Source organism: Halictus rubicundus, chromosome 6, assembly GCF_050948215.1.
Source record: "Halictus rubicundus isolate RS-2024b chromosome 6, iyHalRubi1_principal, whole genome shotgun sequence".
Taxonomy (NCBI): Eukaryota; Metazoa; Arthropoda; class Insecta; order Hymenoptera; family Halictidae; genus Halictus; species Halictus rubicundus.
In genome coordinates, this window is record NC_135154.1 from 8,661,352 (window position 1) to 8,681,872 (window position 20,521).

General features: G+C 38.2%; 1 protein-coding gene across 5 annotated transcripts in view; it reads right to left on the reverse strand.

The window, feature by feature from the left end:
• Positions 1–12,116: 12,116 nt before the first annotated feature.
• Positions 12,117–20,521, reverse strand: part of Cher (filamin A protein cher) — a 66,401-nt gene continuing 57,996 nt past the window's right edge. For all 5 annotated transcript variants that reach the window (XM_076789791.1, XM_076789792.1, XM_076789794.1 and 2 more), the window contains 4 exons: positions 17,558–17,751; positions 15,394–15,835; positions 14,401–14,604; positions 12,117–14,017 (listed from right to left, as the gene is read on the reverse strand). In XM_076789791.1, coding sequence (XP_076645906.1) covers positions 13,833–14,017; positions 14,401–14,604; positions 15,394–15,835; positions 17,558–17,751 — 1,025 coding nt within the window. In that variant the 3' untranslated portion in view covers positions 12,117–13,832. The remainder of the gene's footprint in view (positions 14,018–14,400; positions 14,605–15,393; positions 15,836–17,557; positions 17,752–20,521) is intronic.

Sequence of the window (20,521 nt, forward strand, 5' to 3'; positions counted from 1 at the left end):
CTTTAAGGCTTAGATAAGTATGACCCTTTAATTGTAAATCAATAAAGAAATAAATAATTTTGACTTTCTTTAGAGGCATATTGTTACGCAGCTGGAAATTGTAATATTTTCATTATTTTCATCAATTCCATCAAGTTTTAGATGAGTATTTTCGTGCCAGTTACCAAGGGTCTAAGTGGCACCCTCTCATTTTTATGAAAATTAATTAAAAATGCAGAATTCGATTAATATCGCTGCAGTTGCAATCATATTTAATTGTTCATACTTTTTAATTTGGCATTGTCCCAGTGATATATTAACTTGTTGGCAAATTCTTTTGGTTGAAAATGAAAAACATTTTGTCAACGTTATCTCGCCGCGCCCCGCAAAGAGATTTTCCAAGGCATCGATTGCCTTCGATGTATTCAATCGAAATCGAAATCGAACGGACACGAATCGAGGAGTATTCGCGCGTACCCGAAGTTTTCAGTGTCACTTCAAGAACCACTTCAAGTTAAACGTCTTTGTCTGAAGCCCACCACGTTCGATCCATAAACACTATAGCGTGCATGCACAGAATGTCTTCGAACTTATCCAGGTGAGAGAAAATTTAGGGTTTTTCACTGCAATATAAAGTAAAATAATTACAATTTTTACTTCATTTTTTTAGTTAATATTTAGCTGCTAGTATAAGTAGAATTTCCGAAACCAATAGTAATTTTACTATACCGATTAATGCAACGCACTGATGCAATGTTTTGCAATAAAACGTGCATATTAAGAGAAATTAATTATCAATTGCGAAATTAATTGAAGCACGAAATTTTGTGTTTGTTGTAAACGATCTTGTCGTTGATACAAGAAATTTGTTCCTCGTCCAGATTTTGATAAAATAATTAAAGTTTGTGTAAATATCTACTTGTTATAGATAAAATTTTAGTGTATCAAATGATTGTGAGTGATTTTGAAATTCCAAACACTTGGAATGATATAACACGAGACAAGTGAAAATTTTGCAAATGCATTTCGCAAATTTTGTCATAATTAAAGTTTGTTAACATCACATGTCAATGTTTTTTTATCTGTATTCGTACAATTTCGACAAATTAAAACCAGGTGACGCTACATCACAATACTCTGGTATTTTTAGATGCAGGATTCGTTTTCGAAAAAGTCAATTTCACAATTTCGACGAACACATGCACTTTTTTATTGTATAGTTGGTAGTGCCCGCTTCTCGTCAGCTATTTTTATCTGCGATAAACATTCACGACGATATTGAAAGTGTTTCGTCAACTTTTACAGCAGGTAAAAATAATTAATAATAAGCAGTCACGTGAGCTGAATGGTGCTCGAGTGCACGCATCGTCGAAGAGTTTTCGGTTTCTTCGAAAACGAGCACCCGTTTGCGCTAATTTTTCACGTAAAAATTTCAATTTTGCAGTTACGAAAAACATTCGGCGACATTCTGTGTAGTAACTATCCCAGAAACTTTGGTTCGCAACACGTGTTCCGTAATGCAGCAGAAAATGTTAAGCGTTAAACAATTTACAAAAATTCTAATGTTCAAATTTGTTGCAATTCGTCACAGAGGAGATTAAATCGGTGGTTCAAAAATGTGCTTCCTTGAACGGCGTGATTCCCGAGGTCATTTGGAGTAACTTTTTCCTTTGCAAAAATATTCTCCGAGGCTTCGTTAAAGAGTTATTAACGAAAAACTTGGACCAATCGGAGCGCGGCTACAGTTACCGATTCCGAACCGACCAATGCCAACGTCGCACTCAGCGGAGATCCGGACTCCGTCTGCTGTAGCCGCGCTGTGATTGGTCCGTGTTTTTCGTCAATAACTCCTAAACGAAGCTTCGGAGAATATTTTCGCAAAGGAAAAAATTACTTGAAATCACCTCAGGCGTCATCCCTCTTAAGGAAACACAACATTTTACAACTACGTAATAAATTCTGCGCTACGAGTTGCGAATCGAATCCGAATTAAAAATCATCGCACGAAGTGAACGTCTTATTTTGCGAAATTCGATTAGGTGATACTTGATTAAATCAGGATCGTGACGAACAAATAAGTTGGTCGCGATTTCCTCTCGGTAGCCGGTCTCTCGATTTTCGTTCGACGATATACAATGGAGAACGCGCTTCGTCGATTGTGTTTGCCGCGCGATGTACATAATTACTTGACAGTCGAAACGAACCATTGTCCACGTTAGCTAGCCAAAACTCGCCGACGAGAAAGAGGTACCTAAGGGGAAGGAACGGCATTAAGAGAAGGAGGACCAAATCGATTCATAATTGAAACTATCAAATCGATTTATAATTTAATCGATTTTCGCGCGATCGTTGATCCGATTCGTTGGCGTAATCATTTCGGCGATGCTGTATGTTTCCTTTGTGCTGACAACGTGCGTGGGAGGACACTTGAGGCGACGAGCAGTGTTGCGAATCTGCTGGACCAAATTGCTGGTGAAACATAACGTAGCAGAAGTCATAAAAATGTGTCACGAACCCAGCTTTACAAAATTAATTTACGGATGCTACGTAACATTTAGTAGTTCCTCTTCGGTACGTCTCTTGAGGACACCTTGGTGACCTTTAGAATGACCTTCGTCCAGATCATTCGTAACGCTGCGGTTCGACGAGGAGCCGTTCATCGAGAATCGTTGTTTCGCGGAGATCGGCCGCGATCGTCGGCGATTCCGCCTGGATCGTCAGATTTTGATCATTGCCAGCGTTGTTCACCGATCGAACGGCGCGCACGGACATCCCCCCAGATTCCCAGGGGATCTGTCGATCCGATCGACGAGAACCTCGACTTCAGAGCGAAGTCGGAACGCTTTCCGTGCGCGTCAACGTGATTACCGCAACTTGTTGTCCGTGAAACGTACTATCCAGATGCATTTTGCGTTTAACAATACTCTCTCGTCTTAGGATTAAATATGCGTCTTGATCTGTCGATCGCCGGGGGAGAAAGGGACGAAAATGGCCGCCCCCGCGAACATTCCCCGACGACGCGGAGACCGCTTTTCCAAGTTTCGCGCCTTTCTCCCAAGCGTTCTGAACCGTAGATTGACATAATCGTCCCCTCGCGCACATCGGGGACGTTCCTGTACATACACGAACGAAACAAGAGAACAGAGAAACCAACTGCCCGATGCGAGCATTGTTCTGTAACCGAAATAAATGATCATGGAATGTAAGGCTACCCGTTCATGTTGAATCACCCTTTTCTCGGATCAGTGTCCCGCCAGGGGCTGCAACCGTTTGGAGATTTTGGAAAATCGATCTTTTTTTGTCCGTAGTTGAGAGTAACGTTTTCGGGAGATTATAGAGCAGGTTCGATGCAGAAATTCGAAGAATTGAAGAAGTTATGGTATTCTGAACGGAACGATCTCTTTTTTGTAAATTACTTTTGTAACAAGAGTTCTTTTAATTTCTTATTTTCTGGTTAAACGAAAATAGGAGTTTTTCTTTCGGAAATCCAGAAAATTTTGATATAGCATGGTTAAGAGATATGTTTTGTGGGGAGAAATTTAAGCTTTCTATTCCAAATATTAAGATCTTGGTTAAACTTTATCTCAGGAAACCAGAAATTTTTAACGTTTTTTAATGCAATCTTGTAGATTTTGGCGAGAAAATGTCGGAAATCGAAGTTTCAATACTAGGAGATCACTGGCTCAAAAGTTGTGCGTGTTCAAACTTGATTTTCTTGTCAAAATCTACAGGATTGCATTAAAAAACGTTAAAAATTTCTGGTTTCCTGCAGTAAAGTGTAGTCAAGATCTTCACAAATGTAACTTGTGAGAACGGTTGATAAATTGAATTATAACATTTTGGTAAAAATTCTTTTTTTCTTGGATCAAGAGGTTGTGCTCCTCCACTCTTAAAAATGCTACCAGCAAGAAGATGTCAACATGTTTTACGTTGACGAAAATAAAAAGGTACGTGTACAATTTTCTTCAATATAAACACACACATTAAACAAATTATGGTCGTTTCTGTATTCGACCCATGTTTTAAATGCTTCCAATACAAACATTTTTTATTTATTTTGACAATCCATACAGCTCTCTTCTCCTATTATAGTCATCTCTCTGTTTCACCTAAAAGATTGCTGTGGGTTTTTCTTTCTGTACATCTTTGCACAACCGTCTGAACAATAATTTATTGTTTCCAACCACATTCTATTAAACTATTTAAACAAGCTTATACTTCGCAGATGTACAGTATCATTCTTTCGATAACAGCGTGTACACAGTTGTTTAAATAATTCTGAAATATTTTAATTCCTTGTTGAAATGTAAATAAATTATTTGCACGATACTTTTTATCGAACCTTCTTCGATTACGTTGTGACTTAAGAAACTATACCACGGTGCTTTAGAATCATAGTTGTATTTAAGACAAGCATCTCAAGCGTTTATTTAGTGCATAAAAAGTGACTGCAAGCATGCAAACTACAAGTGCAAAAACGTGCTATGATTTGTGACTATGTCCCTCAACAATTTCCATTAATACTGGCCGACATACTTCTTTCGCTCTCCTTTATGGCTTCTTCTTGCGAGTTTACTAACGAACTGCTAAGATTTATTCGCTCCCAAAGGCCCTAATTAGACATACTTTGAATACGTGGATATTTAAATAATAAAGCGGAAAAACTAAAATATGCAGGTAATTTGCAAGTCTCGGTAGGTTCCTGAAGTAACAATACATAGTTTATCGTTTTGTGCCATATTTTGCAGAACACTGAAAATATACTATAAAATAGTAATTACTGGACTGCGGATCTTTATGCAAAATAAAAATTATCTACCTGAATTGCAACAAACTGGAGTGAAATAGAAATTTATTTTCTTTCTTAATATGTTTAATTGGTTGAAAATAATGTAACAGCATTTTAAAATTTTTCTGACGTTTTTACTGTTTTAAAATACGCCTACCCATTTTTGTCATAAATGCATAAAATCCGCAGTCTAGTAATTACTGAAGTCATACTGATTTTGTGAGAGAGGTAGTATTATAACGTTAAGATAATTATCAGGTTTGTAAAGCCAAGAAATGTCTTCAACTGTCGACGAATTAGTATTATATCTCTCCAAGCTAATCAAGCTGTACGTCTTTTCGTAAATAATTGCGGGCACCAGCTAATCATTTGCATAACGACGATCCACAATTGGAAATTTCATTCGAAGCCACGTTCTAAAAGAATGCTCGTACGTTAAAAATAGGAAAATTGAATATTGCTCACTTTCTAAATACGTAACTTTTGTTATATTTAATATATAGCAAGTTCATGTCTGCTGTAGGTAAGTATAATTGTTAAAGAATGACATCAAATTCTACCCATAGGGTAGGAGACACCATTACTGAGGCCAATTACTGTGCCTATATTAATTACACTTATTTTTAAAGCATAATGACTATTGAAAAAGAGATATATAACTATATTAACTAATTCTAATGAAAAAATTTAATACGTCTTTTCTAATATTCATTGTGCTTTAAAAAGAAGCATACTTAATATACGCACAGTAATTGGTACCCCCGCAGTAATTGGGTCCCTTGCCTATACTGACACTATACTATACTATACTATACTAGACACTATACTGACCATAACAAAAAAGGTCCGATGCATTCCTTCGGACAAATACTGTACCAAAAATTGAAACAAAATGGTTCTATCGAACTGCGCCACTAATGCTTACAATTAGACCACAGATTTCTGTGCAAAATCAAACTTTTCCGCGTCAATTGCAACAAAGAAGAGTCAAGAAAAAAATTGGAAAAATTTTCCTTCCAGCGCGTCAAAAACAACACCTCGGCACCTATGACTCCTTTCAACTTTCTTGCTGCTCGAAATTACACTTGCTAATTTTAAAAAGCTGCGTACAACAAATCACTGACAACGCGCTATAAGACAATCCCAGTCTCCGAATCCTGTCTCTCTCACGCACGCGTAAGCTGAACAGTGTCGGCCTAAATCGCCTCCGTGCAGCATTTAAATCCCCGGAGCAAAAGGTTCGTTGCACGGCGGCGAAACGACGCGGCAACAAACTGAACAAAGTCGCCCCGGCGAAGAAAAAACTGGTGCAAAATGGCTGCAGCCCCCTTAAACGCGTGTTCGTGGTAATTCGAGTAGATGCAACTGGAAGAGGTCGAGAGGTGTGGAGGGGGTTCTGCGGTTTGCAGGTGCGGATGGATCGATTCTTTTTGCCAGCGAGAAAGACAGAGGAGAGCGTCTGTCCGCGAGAAGAGGGCTGCGCGAGAGAAAGAGAGGAGCATAATGGGAAAAAAGAGAGAAAAGAGAAGAGTGTCGGAGATAGGGAAAGACGGGGAAAAGTGGCAAGGGGGAGAGGGGGAGTCGAGGCGACTAAACGAGCCTGATCAAGCGAGATAAAGAGAGAGTGGAGAGAACTCGGAGGGCGTGGGAGAGGAGAGGGAGAGGAGAGAGAGAGAGAGAGAGAGAGAGAGAGAGTAGCGAGGAAACGATACAAATAGGAGGACGCGGAGAGGGAGTTTGGAAAAGGTCGGGGAAAGCATAATAAGAGGTGGGATCGTAGGTGGAGGCGGAACTCAAGGCTCCGCCTATGCTTTCCGTCCTCCACTTGCCGACAATTGACCTCCTCTACTTACACGCAAATTCACGTACCACTGTCTTCCATAGCTCACCACTTGCCAGCCACTCATGACCCTCGCAATACCGGAAACGCTCCGACTCTGCCTCCGCCGTTTCGACTCTCGAGATCCGGTGATCGTTCCGAACCGAAACGACTCGTCCGCGACGGTCCCGAATCGTCCGCAGATCGAAATTCTGAGCTGTCCTATTCCGCCGCGGGGTTAACTGTCACAGTCAAATCTGTTTTTGTGCGCTAGATAGGAACCGCATAAAAGAAACCGCACCAAAAAGAAAATATTCGGACACTTCGTAAATAGCTATAACAAATAATTGAGTACAACGTATTAAAGTATTATGCGGTGGAGAGGGACCGCATAAAAAAAAGTCTCAGAAAATATGTCAAAGATTTACGAAACAGCGAGAAAGTACTTTCCAAACAGAATAAATAATTAAATTACACGTAGAAACGTTTTTAAAAAATTTAATTTCTCATTTTAGACGTGGAGAAATTTTCAAAATGCACATAATTCTATACTAATCGTCGTAGTCCAAACCGCGTATCTTCTTGTGATCGCACAAATAAAAATAAAACACAAATAAAAAATCAGGTGTGACTGTATGTTTTTTGGCTACCGGGTACCTTGGTTGATCGTTTATTGTTATTCGTTTGACACGTTAACTGCCATGTCAGTCGCGTATGACTGACATTGATTTTTTAGTAGGTTTAGACATTCATTTTTATTGTGACATGTTCAGATAAACCGAATTTGATTAAGATCTTTAGAATTCAAAAGGGTCAACACAGCATCCCCTATAATACATTTAGAATTTCTAGTTTCGCTTTCATTAATTAAATTACTCCGATTTTGTAAGAATCTCTGGGAATGATATTTGACACTTAACGTGTTAACAATTTTTTGGCGTCTTCTGAAAATATGAGACTGCTCTGAATATCCATCATTCTTTGGATCGAGAAACAGAAATTTGAAAGGAATTTGTGGTTTCGAGATACTAATATTCTTCGACGGCGCTGTTGCTGATAGAATTTGAAATCTCATATCGGGGATACTATAAATAATGGAGCAAACAAAAGAGTGTTGTGTCCTATTAATTGTTGCTATGCGCAATTGTCCATGACAATTAGTGGACGCTACCATGTGCGATAACTCGGTTACCGACACGCAATCCACATTAAATGTGAACATTTATATTGTGTTTTAACACAATCATTTTATATAATAGTCGACAGTGAGTAAATAAAGACGATGTAATGAAAAAACGTATCTGTGTTTATAATTATTGAACTCTCAATTTTTCCCGAACGTCCTACTTATCGTTGAGTTATACTACTGAATTTCGAATTTTCGTGCCACCTCTTTCAATATCTTATTCTCCTAATACAAAGCTCAATTTTCGAAAAATTTCGGAAAATTTCGACAGTTCGACTTTGCCATTGACTTGTACTACTGAATTTCGTGCCACATCTTTCATTATCATATTCTCCTAATAAAAAGCTCAATTTTCGAAAAAGTTCGGAAAATTTTGACTGTCTGCCTTTTCATTGACTTGTACTACTGAAGTTTCGTGCCACCTCCTTCGATATTATATGCTCCTAATACAACACTTAAATTTCCCTAATTTCAAAAATTTTACTCTACCCGAAATTTTCGAGGACTTGTGACGAGGAATGTTGACGAGTATTTCTTCACTTTCTGTAGATCGATCTTGATACTATCAATCTCCTTCCCTGGCTTGACAGCTCCATTGTGTCTTTTAATATTTTATAGACGACGTCATGCAAAGAGGCTTCTTCTTAAACGCGAAAGATGCTCGCAGGGACTTAAAAAGGAAGCAGCATGAAGCAGCGTTGAGTAGAGCTTGAATTGTTGCTCTAATAATTTTCCTGGATACACAACTCGTGAACCGTAACACGAAAACAGTGCAAAAATCCATCTGAAAACTATTGAATATTAGTTTGTGAATATTAGTATTAGCAAGAACTTTACTACGGGTGTGTAATATAATTTGGCGTCTGTATGTATTTGATCAGATTTGATCGCGTTCTCGTGGATCTAGTTCCAACATTATCGTTTATCGAAATGTTTCTATGAATTATGTTTTTATTTTTTTATTATTTTTTATTTTTTATTCGTCCTCAAGGAGTTAATCCTTGATCAAATCCTCATAAATACCCACATCCCATTTGTTCTCAAAATTGCATTAATGTTCTCCTTGGACAAATGGCAAAGACAGACAACTTCTCAGACAATTATAAATCCATTTCCATTTGAGGAATAAAAATGTTAAAACGACGAAGTACAATTTCACTGAACGTCCTAGAAAACGTTTGGCACCACCGAAAGGTTTAATTAGGGGTTTATTCCTACCTTCCATTCTCATTATTTCCGCTCGTCTGGTCAACCTAAACGCACCCTTACGCATCAACCTAACACGATCAACCTTTCAAACGAAATTCCGAAACTCCGTTTCTTCAAATTCCGAATCACGATCGCATCAAACTGAAAAACAAGATCATATATTTCTACGCTTCGTTCTTGCCGTGTCTCTGCCACGCAGCCCAAAACGCACCCTTACAACGGAGTACAATAACGATCCCAACCTTCCGAACAAAATGGCGAAGCGCACGGGTGCAGCTCGTTCTCAAAAAAAAAAATAGGAGGAGGACACACTGTGCATACAGTGATACAGCTCATCATCATCCCTCTGCTCATGCACCCGATCTAAACGCACCCTTAGTCATCGACCTAGCACAACAGCTATCCCAATCTTTAGGGGATGATGCGATCAAGAAAGAGAAAGACGATCGCATCTAACAAAGAAGAACTATTAGAATATATTTCCACGCTTCATCCTCATCGTCCCTCTGCTCGTTCGCCTAACCTGAACGCACCCTTTCGTAATGCAACGATCCGAATCTTTCGGAACGGCGGGGCTCATCGTCGCGGCTCGTTTCCGGGCAAGAAGCGGGGATGACGCGGCGGAGGGAGGGAAAAGATGGTGGACCCGCGAGGGGTGAACGGAAAAAGACGCTGTCCGGACGCGACGCGACGGTATCTCGGCGACGTCTGACGGTGGAGGTCCGAGCGTAGAGCCGCGCGAGAGGCAGCCCGGAAGGGTGGTGTCGGAGGCGACGGAGGCGTTGGCGCGATCGCGAGAAAGGGCGTGTATCTGCGAGGAAAAGCGAAACGGGTGGCCATACGACGGCGCAAGTCAAGCACCCGTTTTCGACGCCTGCGAACTCGAGCGTAAGGCACCTATGAAACTGGTTGCGACCGCCTACCATCCTATCGAAACGGCCCGGATCCGAACCGCGGAAGACCTCTTCCACCTATCCACCCGGCGGTTTACCCACCTACGACCTTCAATAACTTCGTCGGAGAACGAATAGAGCGACCCAGTCAAAAGAGGACAGAGGAGCTGGCTGCCGCTCTGCTTCTTCATCTTTTTTCTCTTTTCTCTCCCTTTTTCATGTCCTTTTCTCTCCCTTTCTCCCCTCCCCCTTCTCTCTCTGACTCTCTCTCTCTCTTTTTCTCCACTCCCGGCCTCTCGCCTACTCTTCTCGGGGATTTAACCTGCTCATTGCATTTGTTTTATCTACACATGCTCCGATTCACTGTTTCTCTGTTTCCCGGTGCTCCTGGCACGACCGAGTCTCGAATAAAAAATGTGTTGCTCTTCTAGCCTGACTCGCAATTTTGTTTTCGATGCTATCTGTGATCGTTTGGTCTCTTTTTTTGGGGGAGTGGGTCGTTGCGGAGATACTGTAGATTTATTGTTCTTTTTTTTTTGTTTTTAGGAATTGGAGAGCGTTGGTGAACCTCTTGTTGAGCTTCCGGTGGATTTGTTTAGGAATTTTGTGTAGGTTTTATGAATTTTTCGGTGGTGACTGTGGGGGATTTTTGTGGTCCTCTTCTGGGGGGTTGGTTGTGCGAAGGTGATGACTGATTTGTTTGTTATTTCGAAGGGATTGGAGAGCTTGGTTGCGACTTTTGTTGAGAGTTTGATGAATTTGATGAGTGTAGGACAAGTGTTGGCCATTTTGATCCATTTTGGTGGTAATTTTGGGCAGCATTGGTATGCGATGAGAAGACAGAAATTGGTCCCTTTAAAGATGAAGAGATTGTCGAAAAAGAAGACACACGTCTGCTATAGTTTTTGGTATTTAACATGCAAATGCGTAGGAGGAATTTGAATCAAATACAGAATGAGTTGTGAAATATAAAACCGTCGCGTAATAGTGTAACACATTTTTGAACGTAATATAAAAGAATTCAGTAGACGTACTTAGCATAATTGTTTCGCGTGCAGTGAAACGTAAATATTTAATATCCTATCAATTATTCTTAATATTGTAAGATAGAAAGGCTATGTAAATATAAAACTTCGTTATAACAATCGAGGAATTTTTATTATTTGATTTTTATTATGAAGTGATAAACTCTCAAATGATACTTTTAAATTATCAAATACTAGTTCTAAATTGAATAATACTAGTTCTACATTGAGGAAGCTAAAAATAAATGATGTATTCCCTAAATTATTAAAGATTTTTTTACGTATATGAATACAATTTAAATCTGAAATGTAAGCTTACTTGATTAAACCTTACTGGGTATAAAATATTAAACTTGTTTGATATCGTTAGAGGTGTCAATAGGTTCTACATGTATGTGCATCTTCATCTAGAGATTGCATAACTATTGAATTTTTGGCATACTACCCCTACATAACCAGTGATTTAAACTTGAAAAATGATTTTCGTTGCATCGTAAATACCATAGCAGCAATTTACGCTAATCCAAAGCACTATTTTTCATTTATAAATGTCACCATTTGTAAATCTGTTCAGCTTATTGATTGTTTGCATTAATTACATATAACCGAATATACAATAAAAATAACAGGTTGCAGAAGAGACCCATATGTAACAAAAAGATTGGATACTTACAGTGCAGAATGTTTTCTTCTTCCAACTCACTGCCACAACACACTTTCTGCTGCAATTTATAATTATTTATTGCATTTGGTATCATCTGTTGTGAAGAATGTATAATAAAACACAAACGGTATATTGTTCCTATGGAATCCACTATATTATCATAATTATTTCAAAAGGGAAGTATGGCACTGTAATGTGAAATAATATAAAATATTTTCACATATTTATACTGTACGGTTAACAATAATGTTCCAACCGATTGGTTTTACTAAATTATTTGCATTATGATGGCAAGCACAGGTTAAAGTGAATTAAAATCAATTAAGATTCAGTTTAAACGATTGAATACTATCAAATAATCTAAAATATTTTTCTACAGTGACTATGGATTCTGTAAGTACAAGTAAATTATTCTTTAACAACAATTTTGTTTCATGATTTCTACAAGTTAGATGTACATCTCAGTAGGCTTTGTTAATTCCTACAGTTTGCCATAATTGCAAGAATCACATGTTTCTGGAGCACATCAGGAAACACACAACTCGGCGGAGCTTCATAATAAACATAATATTTATTTCGTTTTGTATTATTTATAATGATCGATGCATTTAATCTATACTTAAATATTTGATATGATTACATCATAACGCGCTTTAGCAGAATAAATTTAATTTAAACTAGAATGGAAGGCACAATTGGTATTTTCTTCAATTGAATAATTGACATACAATATGGTTGTAGCATAACACAGTTCCACGTAGGTTCGCAGTTCTCGCTGCGTTTTCCAACCCCATTTCTCATCCTAGCCGATCGAATCGAACAAAATCGAGTAATCGCTATGCGTACCCGTGGCTGGACGAGGTACGAATCAAACCGGAGGTCGCGTGAACCGTACATTGATTAAGAATCAAACATCTTAATACGTCACATAATTAAAATAACACGAAACACTGTTCCTATTTCGCTATGTTTGAGCCAGCTCGCAGCATGTTCGCGCGCCGGACATTAAAGAGAGCAACGCAATCGTTTTCATAAAATGACTCATGGACCGTGTGTGCACCGTCAACGACGGTCTGATGATGGTGGTACTCGATTATGCAACCGTTTCCCTTTCGAAACCGATACTCCTCGAAATTCGCGCAAGTAAAAGTACATGTCGTTTCATGGAAATTTATCATTTGTACTTTGACCACTACTTCGAAAGTTTTCATAATTTTCGTTAGAATCGACACAGAGCACCAACAAATATTGTCACCTATGACACGAACGCCTACACAGAGACTCGTGTCGTGCAAAGTACAAATTATACATCATCCTAATTACATTACACTCGTTCGCACGTCTCTCTCTTTTTAGTTTTTCGCTTCTTCTTCTTCTAAACAACCAAACAAAATTAACAATGTCGGGCAATCGCCTAATAGTTTCGAAGTGGTTTCTATATAACGATAAATAGTATGCTATAACGTGTTCGCGTTAACAGAATAGCACCTTTGTGTTCTTACGCGAGGACTCTTACACAGAATAGTGTACCGGGCGAATCGCCTACCGCGATCAGCCTGAAATCGTTCCAACAAACGTTTCGAAACAAGACTCAAAAATTTCCTTCTGAACTGCGACATTCGACAGACAGCTAATCACATGGAAAAATATTTTCGGTCGACATATTCACTGACAGGAACAATTCAAGCTGATCGGGTCGATCGGTTCCCCGGTACGCGTTTTAATATCTTATATTAAGTAAACAAGTGCTTCATTCGTTGAAATTAAAACCCTAAACGGGGGACTGAATCGTCACCGATGTTCACGGTGAAACTGATCTAGGGTCCTGTCATAGTTCCATGAGTTTCGTTCTTTCGTTCCAGGATACCTAGCGTGCTTTCATTCTCGTTTAAGATAATTTTATAGTAATAGTGCATCTTTCAGGCAAGCCCTCGAAAAGAATATCTGAATATCTTCTCAATTGAGACAAAAATGTCCATCCCTGGTGTAGAAGAAAACATAAATTTGCCCATGGTTGGAAGACTGAATTGACTTTCTAGTGTTTCTAGCTATAGGTGAAGTGCAAGAATGTCTTGGTTGCTGTCTCTGTTATTGACCTTTATGACACCATCGTGAAACATCTGTTCCGTCTTGGAACACATAGAACAAGTAACATTAACGTGCAATTAACGCAAGGGAAAATAGACAAAAAGAACGATACTCAGGAAAATATGTTCGTAAACTCGCGGCCCCGAAGAGAAACAACGACGCGAAGTACGGGGGGGGGATTTATACTTCGACCTTGTAAGGCGATCCAGGGATATGTTCTTCGCCCCATTTTACGAGGATTATGTATTCCCCTCTCTCGCGAACCATGTAGCTCACGTTGTAGTTATTGCGACCCGTGTGTTTCATTGTAATTTCCTCGCATGGTCCTTTCGGCCCATAAACAGCGACGTACAGGATATTGTTGCCTAAGCAGAAAAACGATCAGGTTAATGAAGAATGCTCGAACGAAGATTTACATGTTTTTAAATATTTTATTTAAAACTATCCGATGCTCCCTCAACTTTATAGTTTCGTTTCAAGAATGACCTTTTCAAGGACAAATAAAGAGAAGTATACCGACTTCCTTGGTATGGAAACTCTCATGGTACGTACAGGGTGTCCCGTTTGAAGCGAACCACTCGAATTTCTTTGGAGTTATTAACGGTATCGAGAAATGTTTTCAATAAAAGTTATATGGTCTCGAGGGAAGCATAATTCTGTGTCAATAGTTTTTCTGTAGTTGCTGTATAATTATTGCAATCGGATGAAAATAATTGCAAGAGCATTTTGTAAATTCGTGATACTTTACCAGCATCTCCTGCGCTGACGACGAACTGGTTCTGTTTTCCAAGATATGCTTTCTTCAGGCCCATTCCCTTGCTTGTCACCTTGCTAGCGTCTGACTTGAACAAGGGTAAGACCGGACCTGTTTGTTTCGATTTCGAAATCTTTTGAACAGTCTCCACATGGATTGTACTTGATTCTTGAGCGCCCCTCTCGGCAAGATCCGCACCTGTAACGTATAGTTATACGAAATTGAACATTTGCCACACTATTCATCATCTAAACAGTAAGAACTATACAGTATAAAGTCTTCTACCCTCTTCAACTGAAAAATCTAATTCCTACCATTTACAATTTCCTAATTTCTCTCCCTAAAATATTTATTTGCTAATATCTATAATAATTAAACTGTTCAAACTGTTTGCTCGGACGTGTCCTGCTTTAGATTAAAATAAATTCAAAAGCTATTTATAGTTTTGTACAATATTTCCTCCATACATATAGAAGTGTAAAGTTAAGTTGTGACAGGGGTGTTTCCAACAGAAAGTAAAGAAGATCCCCTAAAGGGAATAAAAAAATATTTTTGTCGAAAACAATAGAATATATATATGCCTGAGTGGATGCTACTTCTATGTTAAAAGTAATCCAGCCTAAAAGATGATGCAGGTTCTAATACAGGCTAAAAAGATGATGCTGGTTCTGGTCCAGGCTAAAAAGTTGATGCAAGTTCTGTTCCAGGCTAAAAAGATGATGCAGGTTCTGTTCCAGGCTAAAAGGATGATGCAGAAAAAGTGGGAACACTAAAACCCTAACTGTCATTTCCTCTCGGATTTAACTCTTTAGACATTGCTGATGCGATATACCAATACCATCAGAAGGTCTCAGCACTATAAAATTCGGAATATTCCCAACAGATGTCAGGACAATCTTAAGGGACTACCTTTTCACTTCCATCACAAATTTTCAAATAATAAAATTCGCTTAGTCAATAACCAAAATTTATAACTAAAATACTAACCGGTGCATGGCACCTTGAATGGCGAACCGACAATGTGATAGCCATTGTATTTGACGCTGATGTAATAGTCACCGGGTACCAACGGCGTGTATCTAACTTTGTACCCTTCCTCGACCTCTGTGCAGTCCATAGCGACCTTGCTCGGTCCATCGACGGTCACGTTCAACGAACCGCTACCGGCGTTGCAAGTGTCGATGATGAAGTCTGTTTTCGCTCCCGTTTTAATGTCCTTCAGACCGTTGCCATAAGCGTGCACCGCGGCAGGATCTGCGTCCACCTTGCCGACTTTCACGGGGAACGGGCTTCCCGCTATGTGGACCCCATTGAACTTCACGTGGATGTTGTGGATGCCGTTCTCGTGTGCCAAAAATCGCACGGAGTACGTGTCGCCGTCGATGGCCTGGATGAAGCAGTCATCTTCTGTGCCGCTGGGCGACACAATCTGCAAAACAATGGAATCATTTCATCATCGATGGATTTTTGGACGAGAACGCTCTAGCGAACAGCAATTAGTTTACTTTCATTTTTATACAACAGGAATTTTAGGGTAGCTAGACTTTCATTCAAAACTTGTTTGTTTTTCGTATTTTTAAAAATCAAATTTTTTCCATTTTTAAAAACATTTTTCTGTATTTGCGTTCCTTTAAATATTTTTCCATATCTGCAGTTATTTAAATATTTTCTATGTTTGCATTAATTTAGTGTTCAAATACTTGTTGGCTCCACTGTACATTTTGTATATTTAATTAATGCTATACTCGAGGTTCATAGAACTGATTAAATAAAAATGTTATTGCATAGAAATTTCTGAAAGACATTAACTGTATTTTGATTTGAATCGAGCCCATAATTGATGACGGTTGACTGAATGGAAATTACGTTTGATTGAAATTTTATGAAATTTTATAACTATAAATTAAGGCGTGCACAATTGAACGGTAAGAAAAAATTCATTTGAAGGCCATGCTTCTCAAAATTTATCTACTAAAATTATATTTCCCAGGTTAGTTGCATTTTTCTATAACCTAATAAATTTATCAACTGCAAATCAATCTATCGAGACATTTAGAAAAACATGAAATTGTAAAGTATGAAAAATTGTCAAAGTTCATAATACATTTTTTCTAGAAAATTAACGTGGTAAAAAGATATCATTTCACGGCTGTATAAAAATGTTCCAAGTTATTTTCGCGTTTTTTGCATTCACATTTTCCACAAAAACAACGCCGCGAAATTATTTAATTACAGTGGAGCATTATTTACGATGAGGACGGGATCTCGCCACCCACGTAGAATGATGTGGCGCGCAGTTTCACAAGAGGAAGTTATTTAGAGCGCTGTTTTCGCAAGGACTTCGTCACCAAAATGATGCAAGTTTCTATAAAGACCGAAGGTCTCCAAACGTTTTGCTATTAAACATTTAGCACCCCAAGGAAACTGTAAAACCTGTGCAATCTCAATTCATTTGACGGTTAATAAAACCTCTGTGTCACTTATTATTATTGCACGGCTCACCTCGCACTAAAACCAACAAACACCTTGTAAACATTGTAAAACCTTGAGACACCGACCATCTTTTTAATAAATCTCCATGCAAAATAAAAAATTTCCGTATCAATTGGACGATCCAGAAATTCAATAAAAATTTACATCTTTCATTAATACCTTTTAATTCTACTGTTCACAAATCACTTTATAGCAGTTAATAAACATAGTTTCCATACAGCGTCCCAGTAATTTACTAACCAAGCCTATTAATAAACTTTGAATCATTATGCAGTATCGAAAGGAAGCTAGGAAATTATTTTTCATATAATCCCAAAATTATATTACGTTACCGAGGCGAAGGTTCGCTACTAAAATTCCTAAATCCTAAAAGTATTTTTTAAATCAATCCTCCGCACATGGGCTTCCACAAATTGTAAAAAATAATCAAACGACTATTAAAAATTCTGCTCGACTGCACTCGACGGTGGTACGCCCACGAAAATAGGATATCGCATAAACGCCGGCAGTCTAACAGCTAATAAACCGAAATAAATATTTACGGGATGAGCAACGCCCGAGAAATATTCTTGACCGGTGCGGGATTAAAAGATAAAAGTAATCGCCGTCGTGTACACAAGAGTATGGTCGCGTGTATAAGCGCGAGAATAAATGTTACCTTTCCGTCGAGTTCACCCTTGGCACCGTTCTTGCGAACGAGGAAGGTGGCTGGCTTGTCTGGTTGTGCGCCGGATTCTGGGAATTGAGCAACCTCCAGCTTGTGAGCGTCTCCCATGGCCGGCGATATATAAACTTTGTGCGGGGAATCGGGAATATGTTGGTCGTTGAATTTTATTCCCACCCGGTAGTCCCCTGAAAATGCAAATCGACCGATTAGAACGACCGGGTCCGCGAAACAAAATCGAATTCATCAGCACCGTCTCATTTAATTAGAAAAATTAAAAAATCGGAGACAAATCATCGGGTTCCGAATTTGCCCTTCAATCAGACTAACCGCTGTCCTCGCATCGATTAGAGTCGTTTCCCGAGAGGATTATCTGCGTGGTGGCCTTGAAAGTGTCCATTGTGCCAAAAATCTTTTCCCGATATATAGCGGACAAATGTGACTTTAACCAGGTTTTTACTAGGTATAAACGGAAAAAAGTAGAAAGTAGAGAAAGAGAGAGTGCAGCAAAAATAAGAGAAAGATAAACGTGGCGGAAGAATGAGAGAATGCGATTGCGTAGGTCAGAGAAGAAACGAGGAACCGGAAGTAAAACAGAAACGAAAAGAAACGGAGAATAAATAGAGAAAATAGGTGAATAAATAACGACAGAGAATCGGTTGGCCAATTCAGGAAATAAAGATCAGAAGACAGAACATGAAGAGAAGGGATGGAGAATAGAAAATGGATGACTGAACGCAGCTTGTTCTCGAACCACTATTTTCCTCAGTCTGATTCTAACTTCTGATTTCGATTCGTCCACGTTTTCTCACTTTCCTGAAACGATCTCTCTCTCTCTCTCTCTCTCTCTCTCTCTTCGGTATAGCCCTTGCTGCGCCCGTCTCTCTTCCACGTTTGATGCACACTATCCAAATATAACAACTACGCTAATTCAAATTCTGCAGTCTTAGCCACCAAAATATGAGTCCACTCCTTAGACGCAAATACAGATCAAGATATTTCTGGGATAGCTCTGAGAAGTCTCTGTACACTGATACTCGAAGATACAGCGTGTTCCTTTTTGTAAGGACGATTTTCATTCATTCTGAGTCACGCTTGCTATTTCAAACTGAAATTATGTAACGTTCTACCGGCTCTTTAACATTAAACGTCGCCTATGTCGTTTCAGAAAATCTGCAAGACTGAATTCGATTACATTTCTTCGCGATTCTTATAGAAAATTCTGCTTACGTTAAATATAATTTCCCTTACAAGCATCTTTACGATTTTAATAATCGCAAATTTTTCATACGCTTCTATGTTGCATTTTTTTTTTTTTATACACTTTCAACTTTAAAATCATTCTATTGTACGATAAACTATTTATTATAAGTGTAAACTATTTTTTAAGTCTTCACCACTTTCGAATACAACCAGATCTGAATTTGAAAGGAACAAATTTTTTATTGACCTTTATAACCACTTTTATATTCATTTTTACTTGACTAATTATATTCGCGTTTTTAATCGACAACTGAAACGACTTCACCGACTTCTTTTCTAATTGATTATTGTATTTATTATTAGCATTTTGAATCGTTTTTAATCACTAATATTTGTATACAATTTTTATCCCGAAATTGGATTCCTTTTATTGTGTTACGTACGAATGCAATTTAATTTTGTTCATCTGACTCTTCTTCTATCTTAAAGAACAATATACCGTTTTTTTTTTTTATTTTATCCCCGCAGTTGAATATAATTTATTTTCACGAATATTCGAAGACGTAGGTCTCCACGGTCCAACGATGCGAATCATTTTCGAAAATATCATTCACCGATGTCCGACCGCATACCTACGAAAGTTTAATCATCTTTACTGTGTTACAAGCGGGCTCGAGTGACAAGAACAATTTCTTGGCGAGCCTCCATAGTTGAAATGACAGTTGAATGGAAGGCTCGTGTCAATATGTTTCACGAATTGCATATGGTAAACAGTATATTGTCGGTTATTACATGGTCTATTAATATTCGCTTTGTATCCACTATGTTATTTCTACTCGAGCGTTTTGTCAACTTTGTCTTCGTTACATCAAAACTGTCTTCTACCTCGGTAGATAATCACTTTGTGAGTGCTTAGCACGTTGTGCTACTAACTCCAGCAGACGTCTCATACTTCTCTCTTGTACAGATTATGCGTTCAGCGTTATTCTAATCCTCCGGATGAAGCAACTCTGTTCTTGCCAACGAATTATCAACGATTTTATAGTGATAGATTTTAAACAATTTTAATTTGTGTTCAGTAGATTTAAAATTTGAAGTTTAATTTCACTGTGATAATATTATCATGAACATATTATTATTAGACTGCGGATGTTTACGCAATTTTTATAGACAAGTTTTCAGAAAGTGAAATAAAATACTATTTTTAATAGGAACAGCCATTGTACATCCAAAACAAATAAAAATCTTACTAAATTCTATCAGATTTCATATTCTAGCATTTTTTGAAAATTTTCGTAAACCATAAATGCATAAAGATCCGCAGTCTAATTATTATACATATATCTTTTCTGTATGTTATTAGTTTATATATTTTGTATAGTATATCTTCTTTTGTGAATATATTACACACATAATAATAAGCTTGCGTATCCTTATCCAGTATATAAATTTTCCAGGTAGCAATTTCTACTTTTCATCATTAAAATGGTGTAACAATGTTCTTAAAAGTCATTTTTCTCTCAAGCGAATAAAATTGTACAATCAGAATTGAACTCCTGGAGCTGCATTACAATTAAATTATGTATGAACATAAAAGTACACAAAGCATAAGAGGTATCCCAAAAATTAAATCTTCAAGTTAACAAGTACAATTTTTATTTTGTGTAAAAATCCGCAGGCCAGTGATTCAATAACAGAAAACCTCGGACAGATCCTCTGAACCCCAAACGCCCAGCAGCCCTAACTCAATGAGAA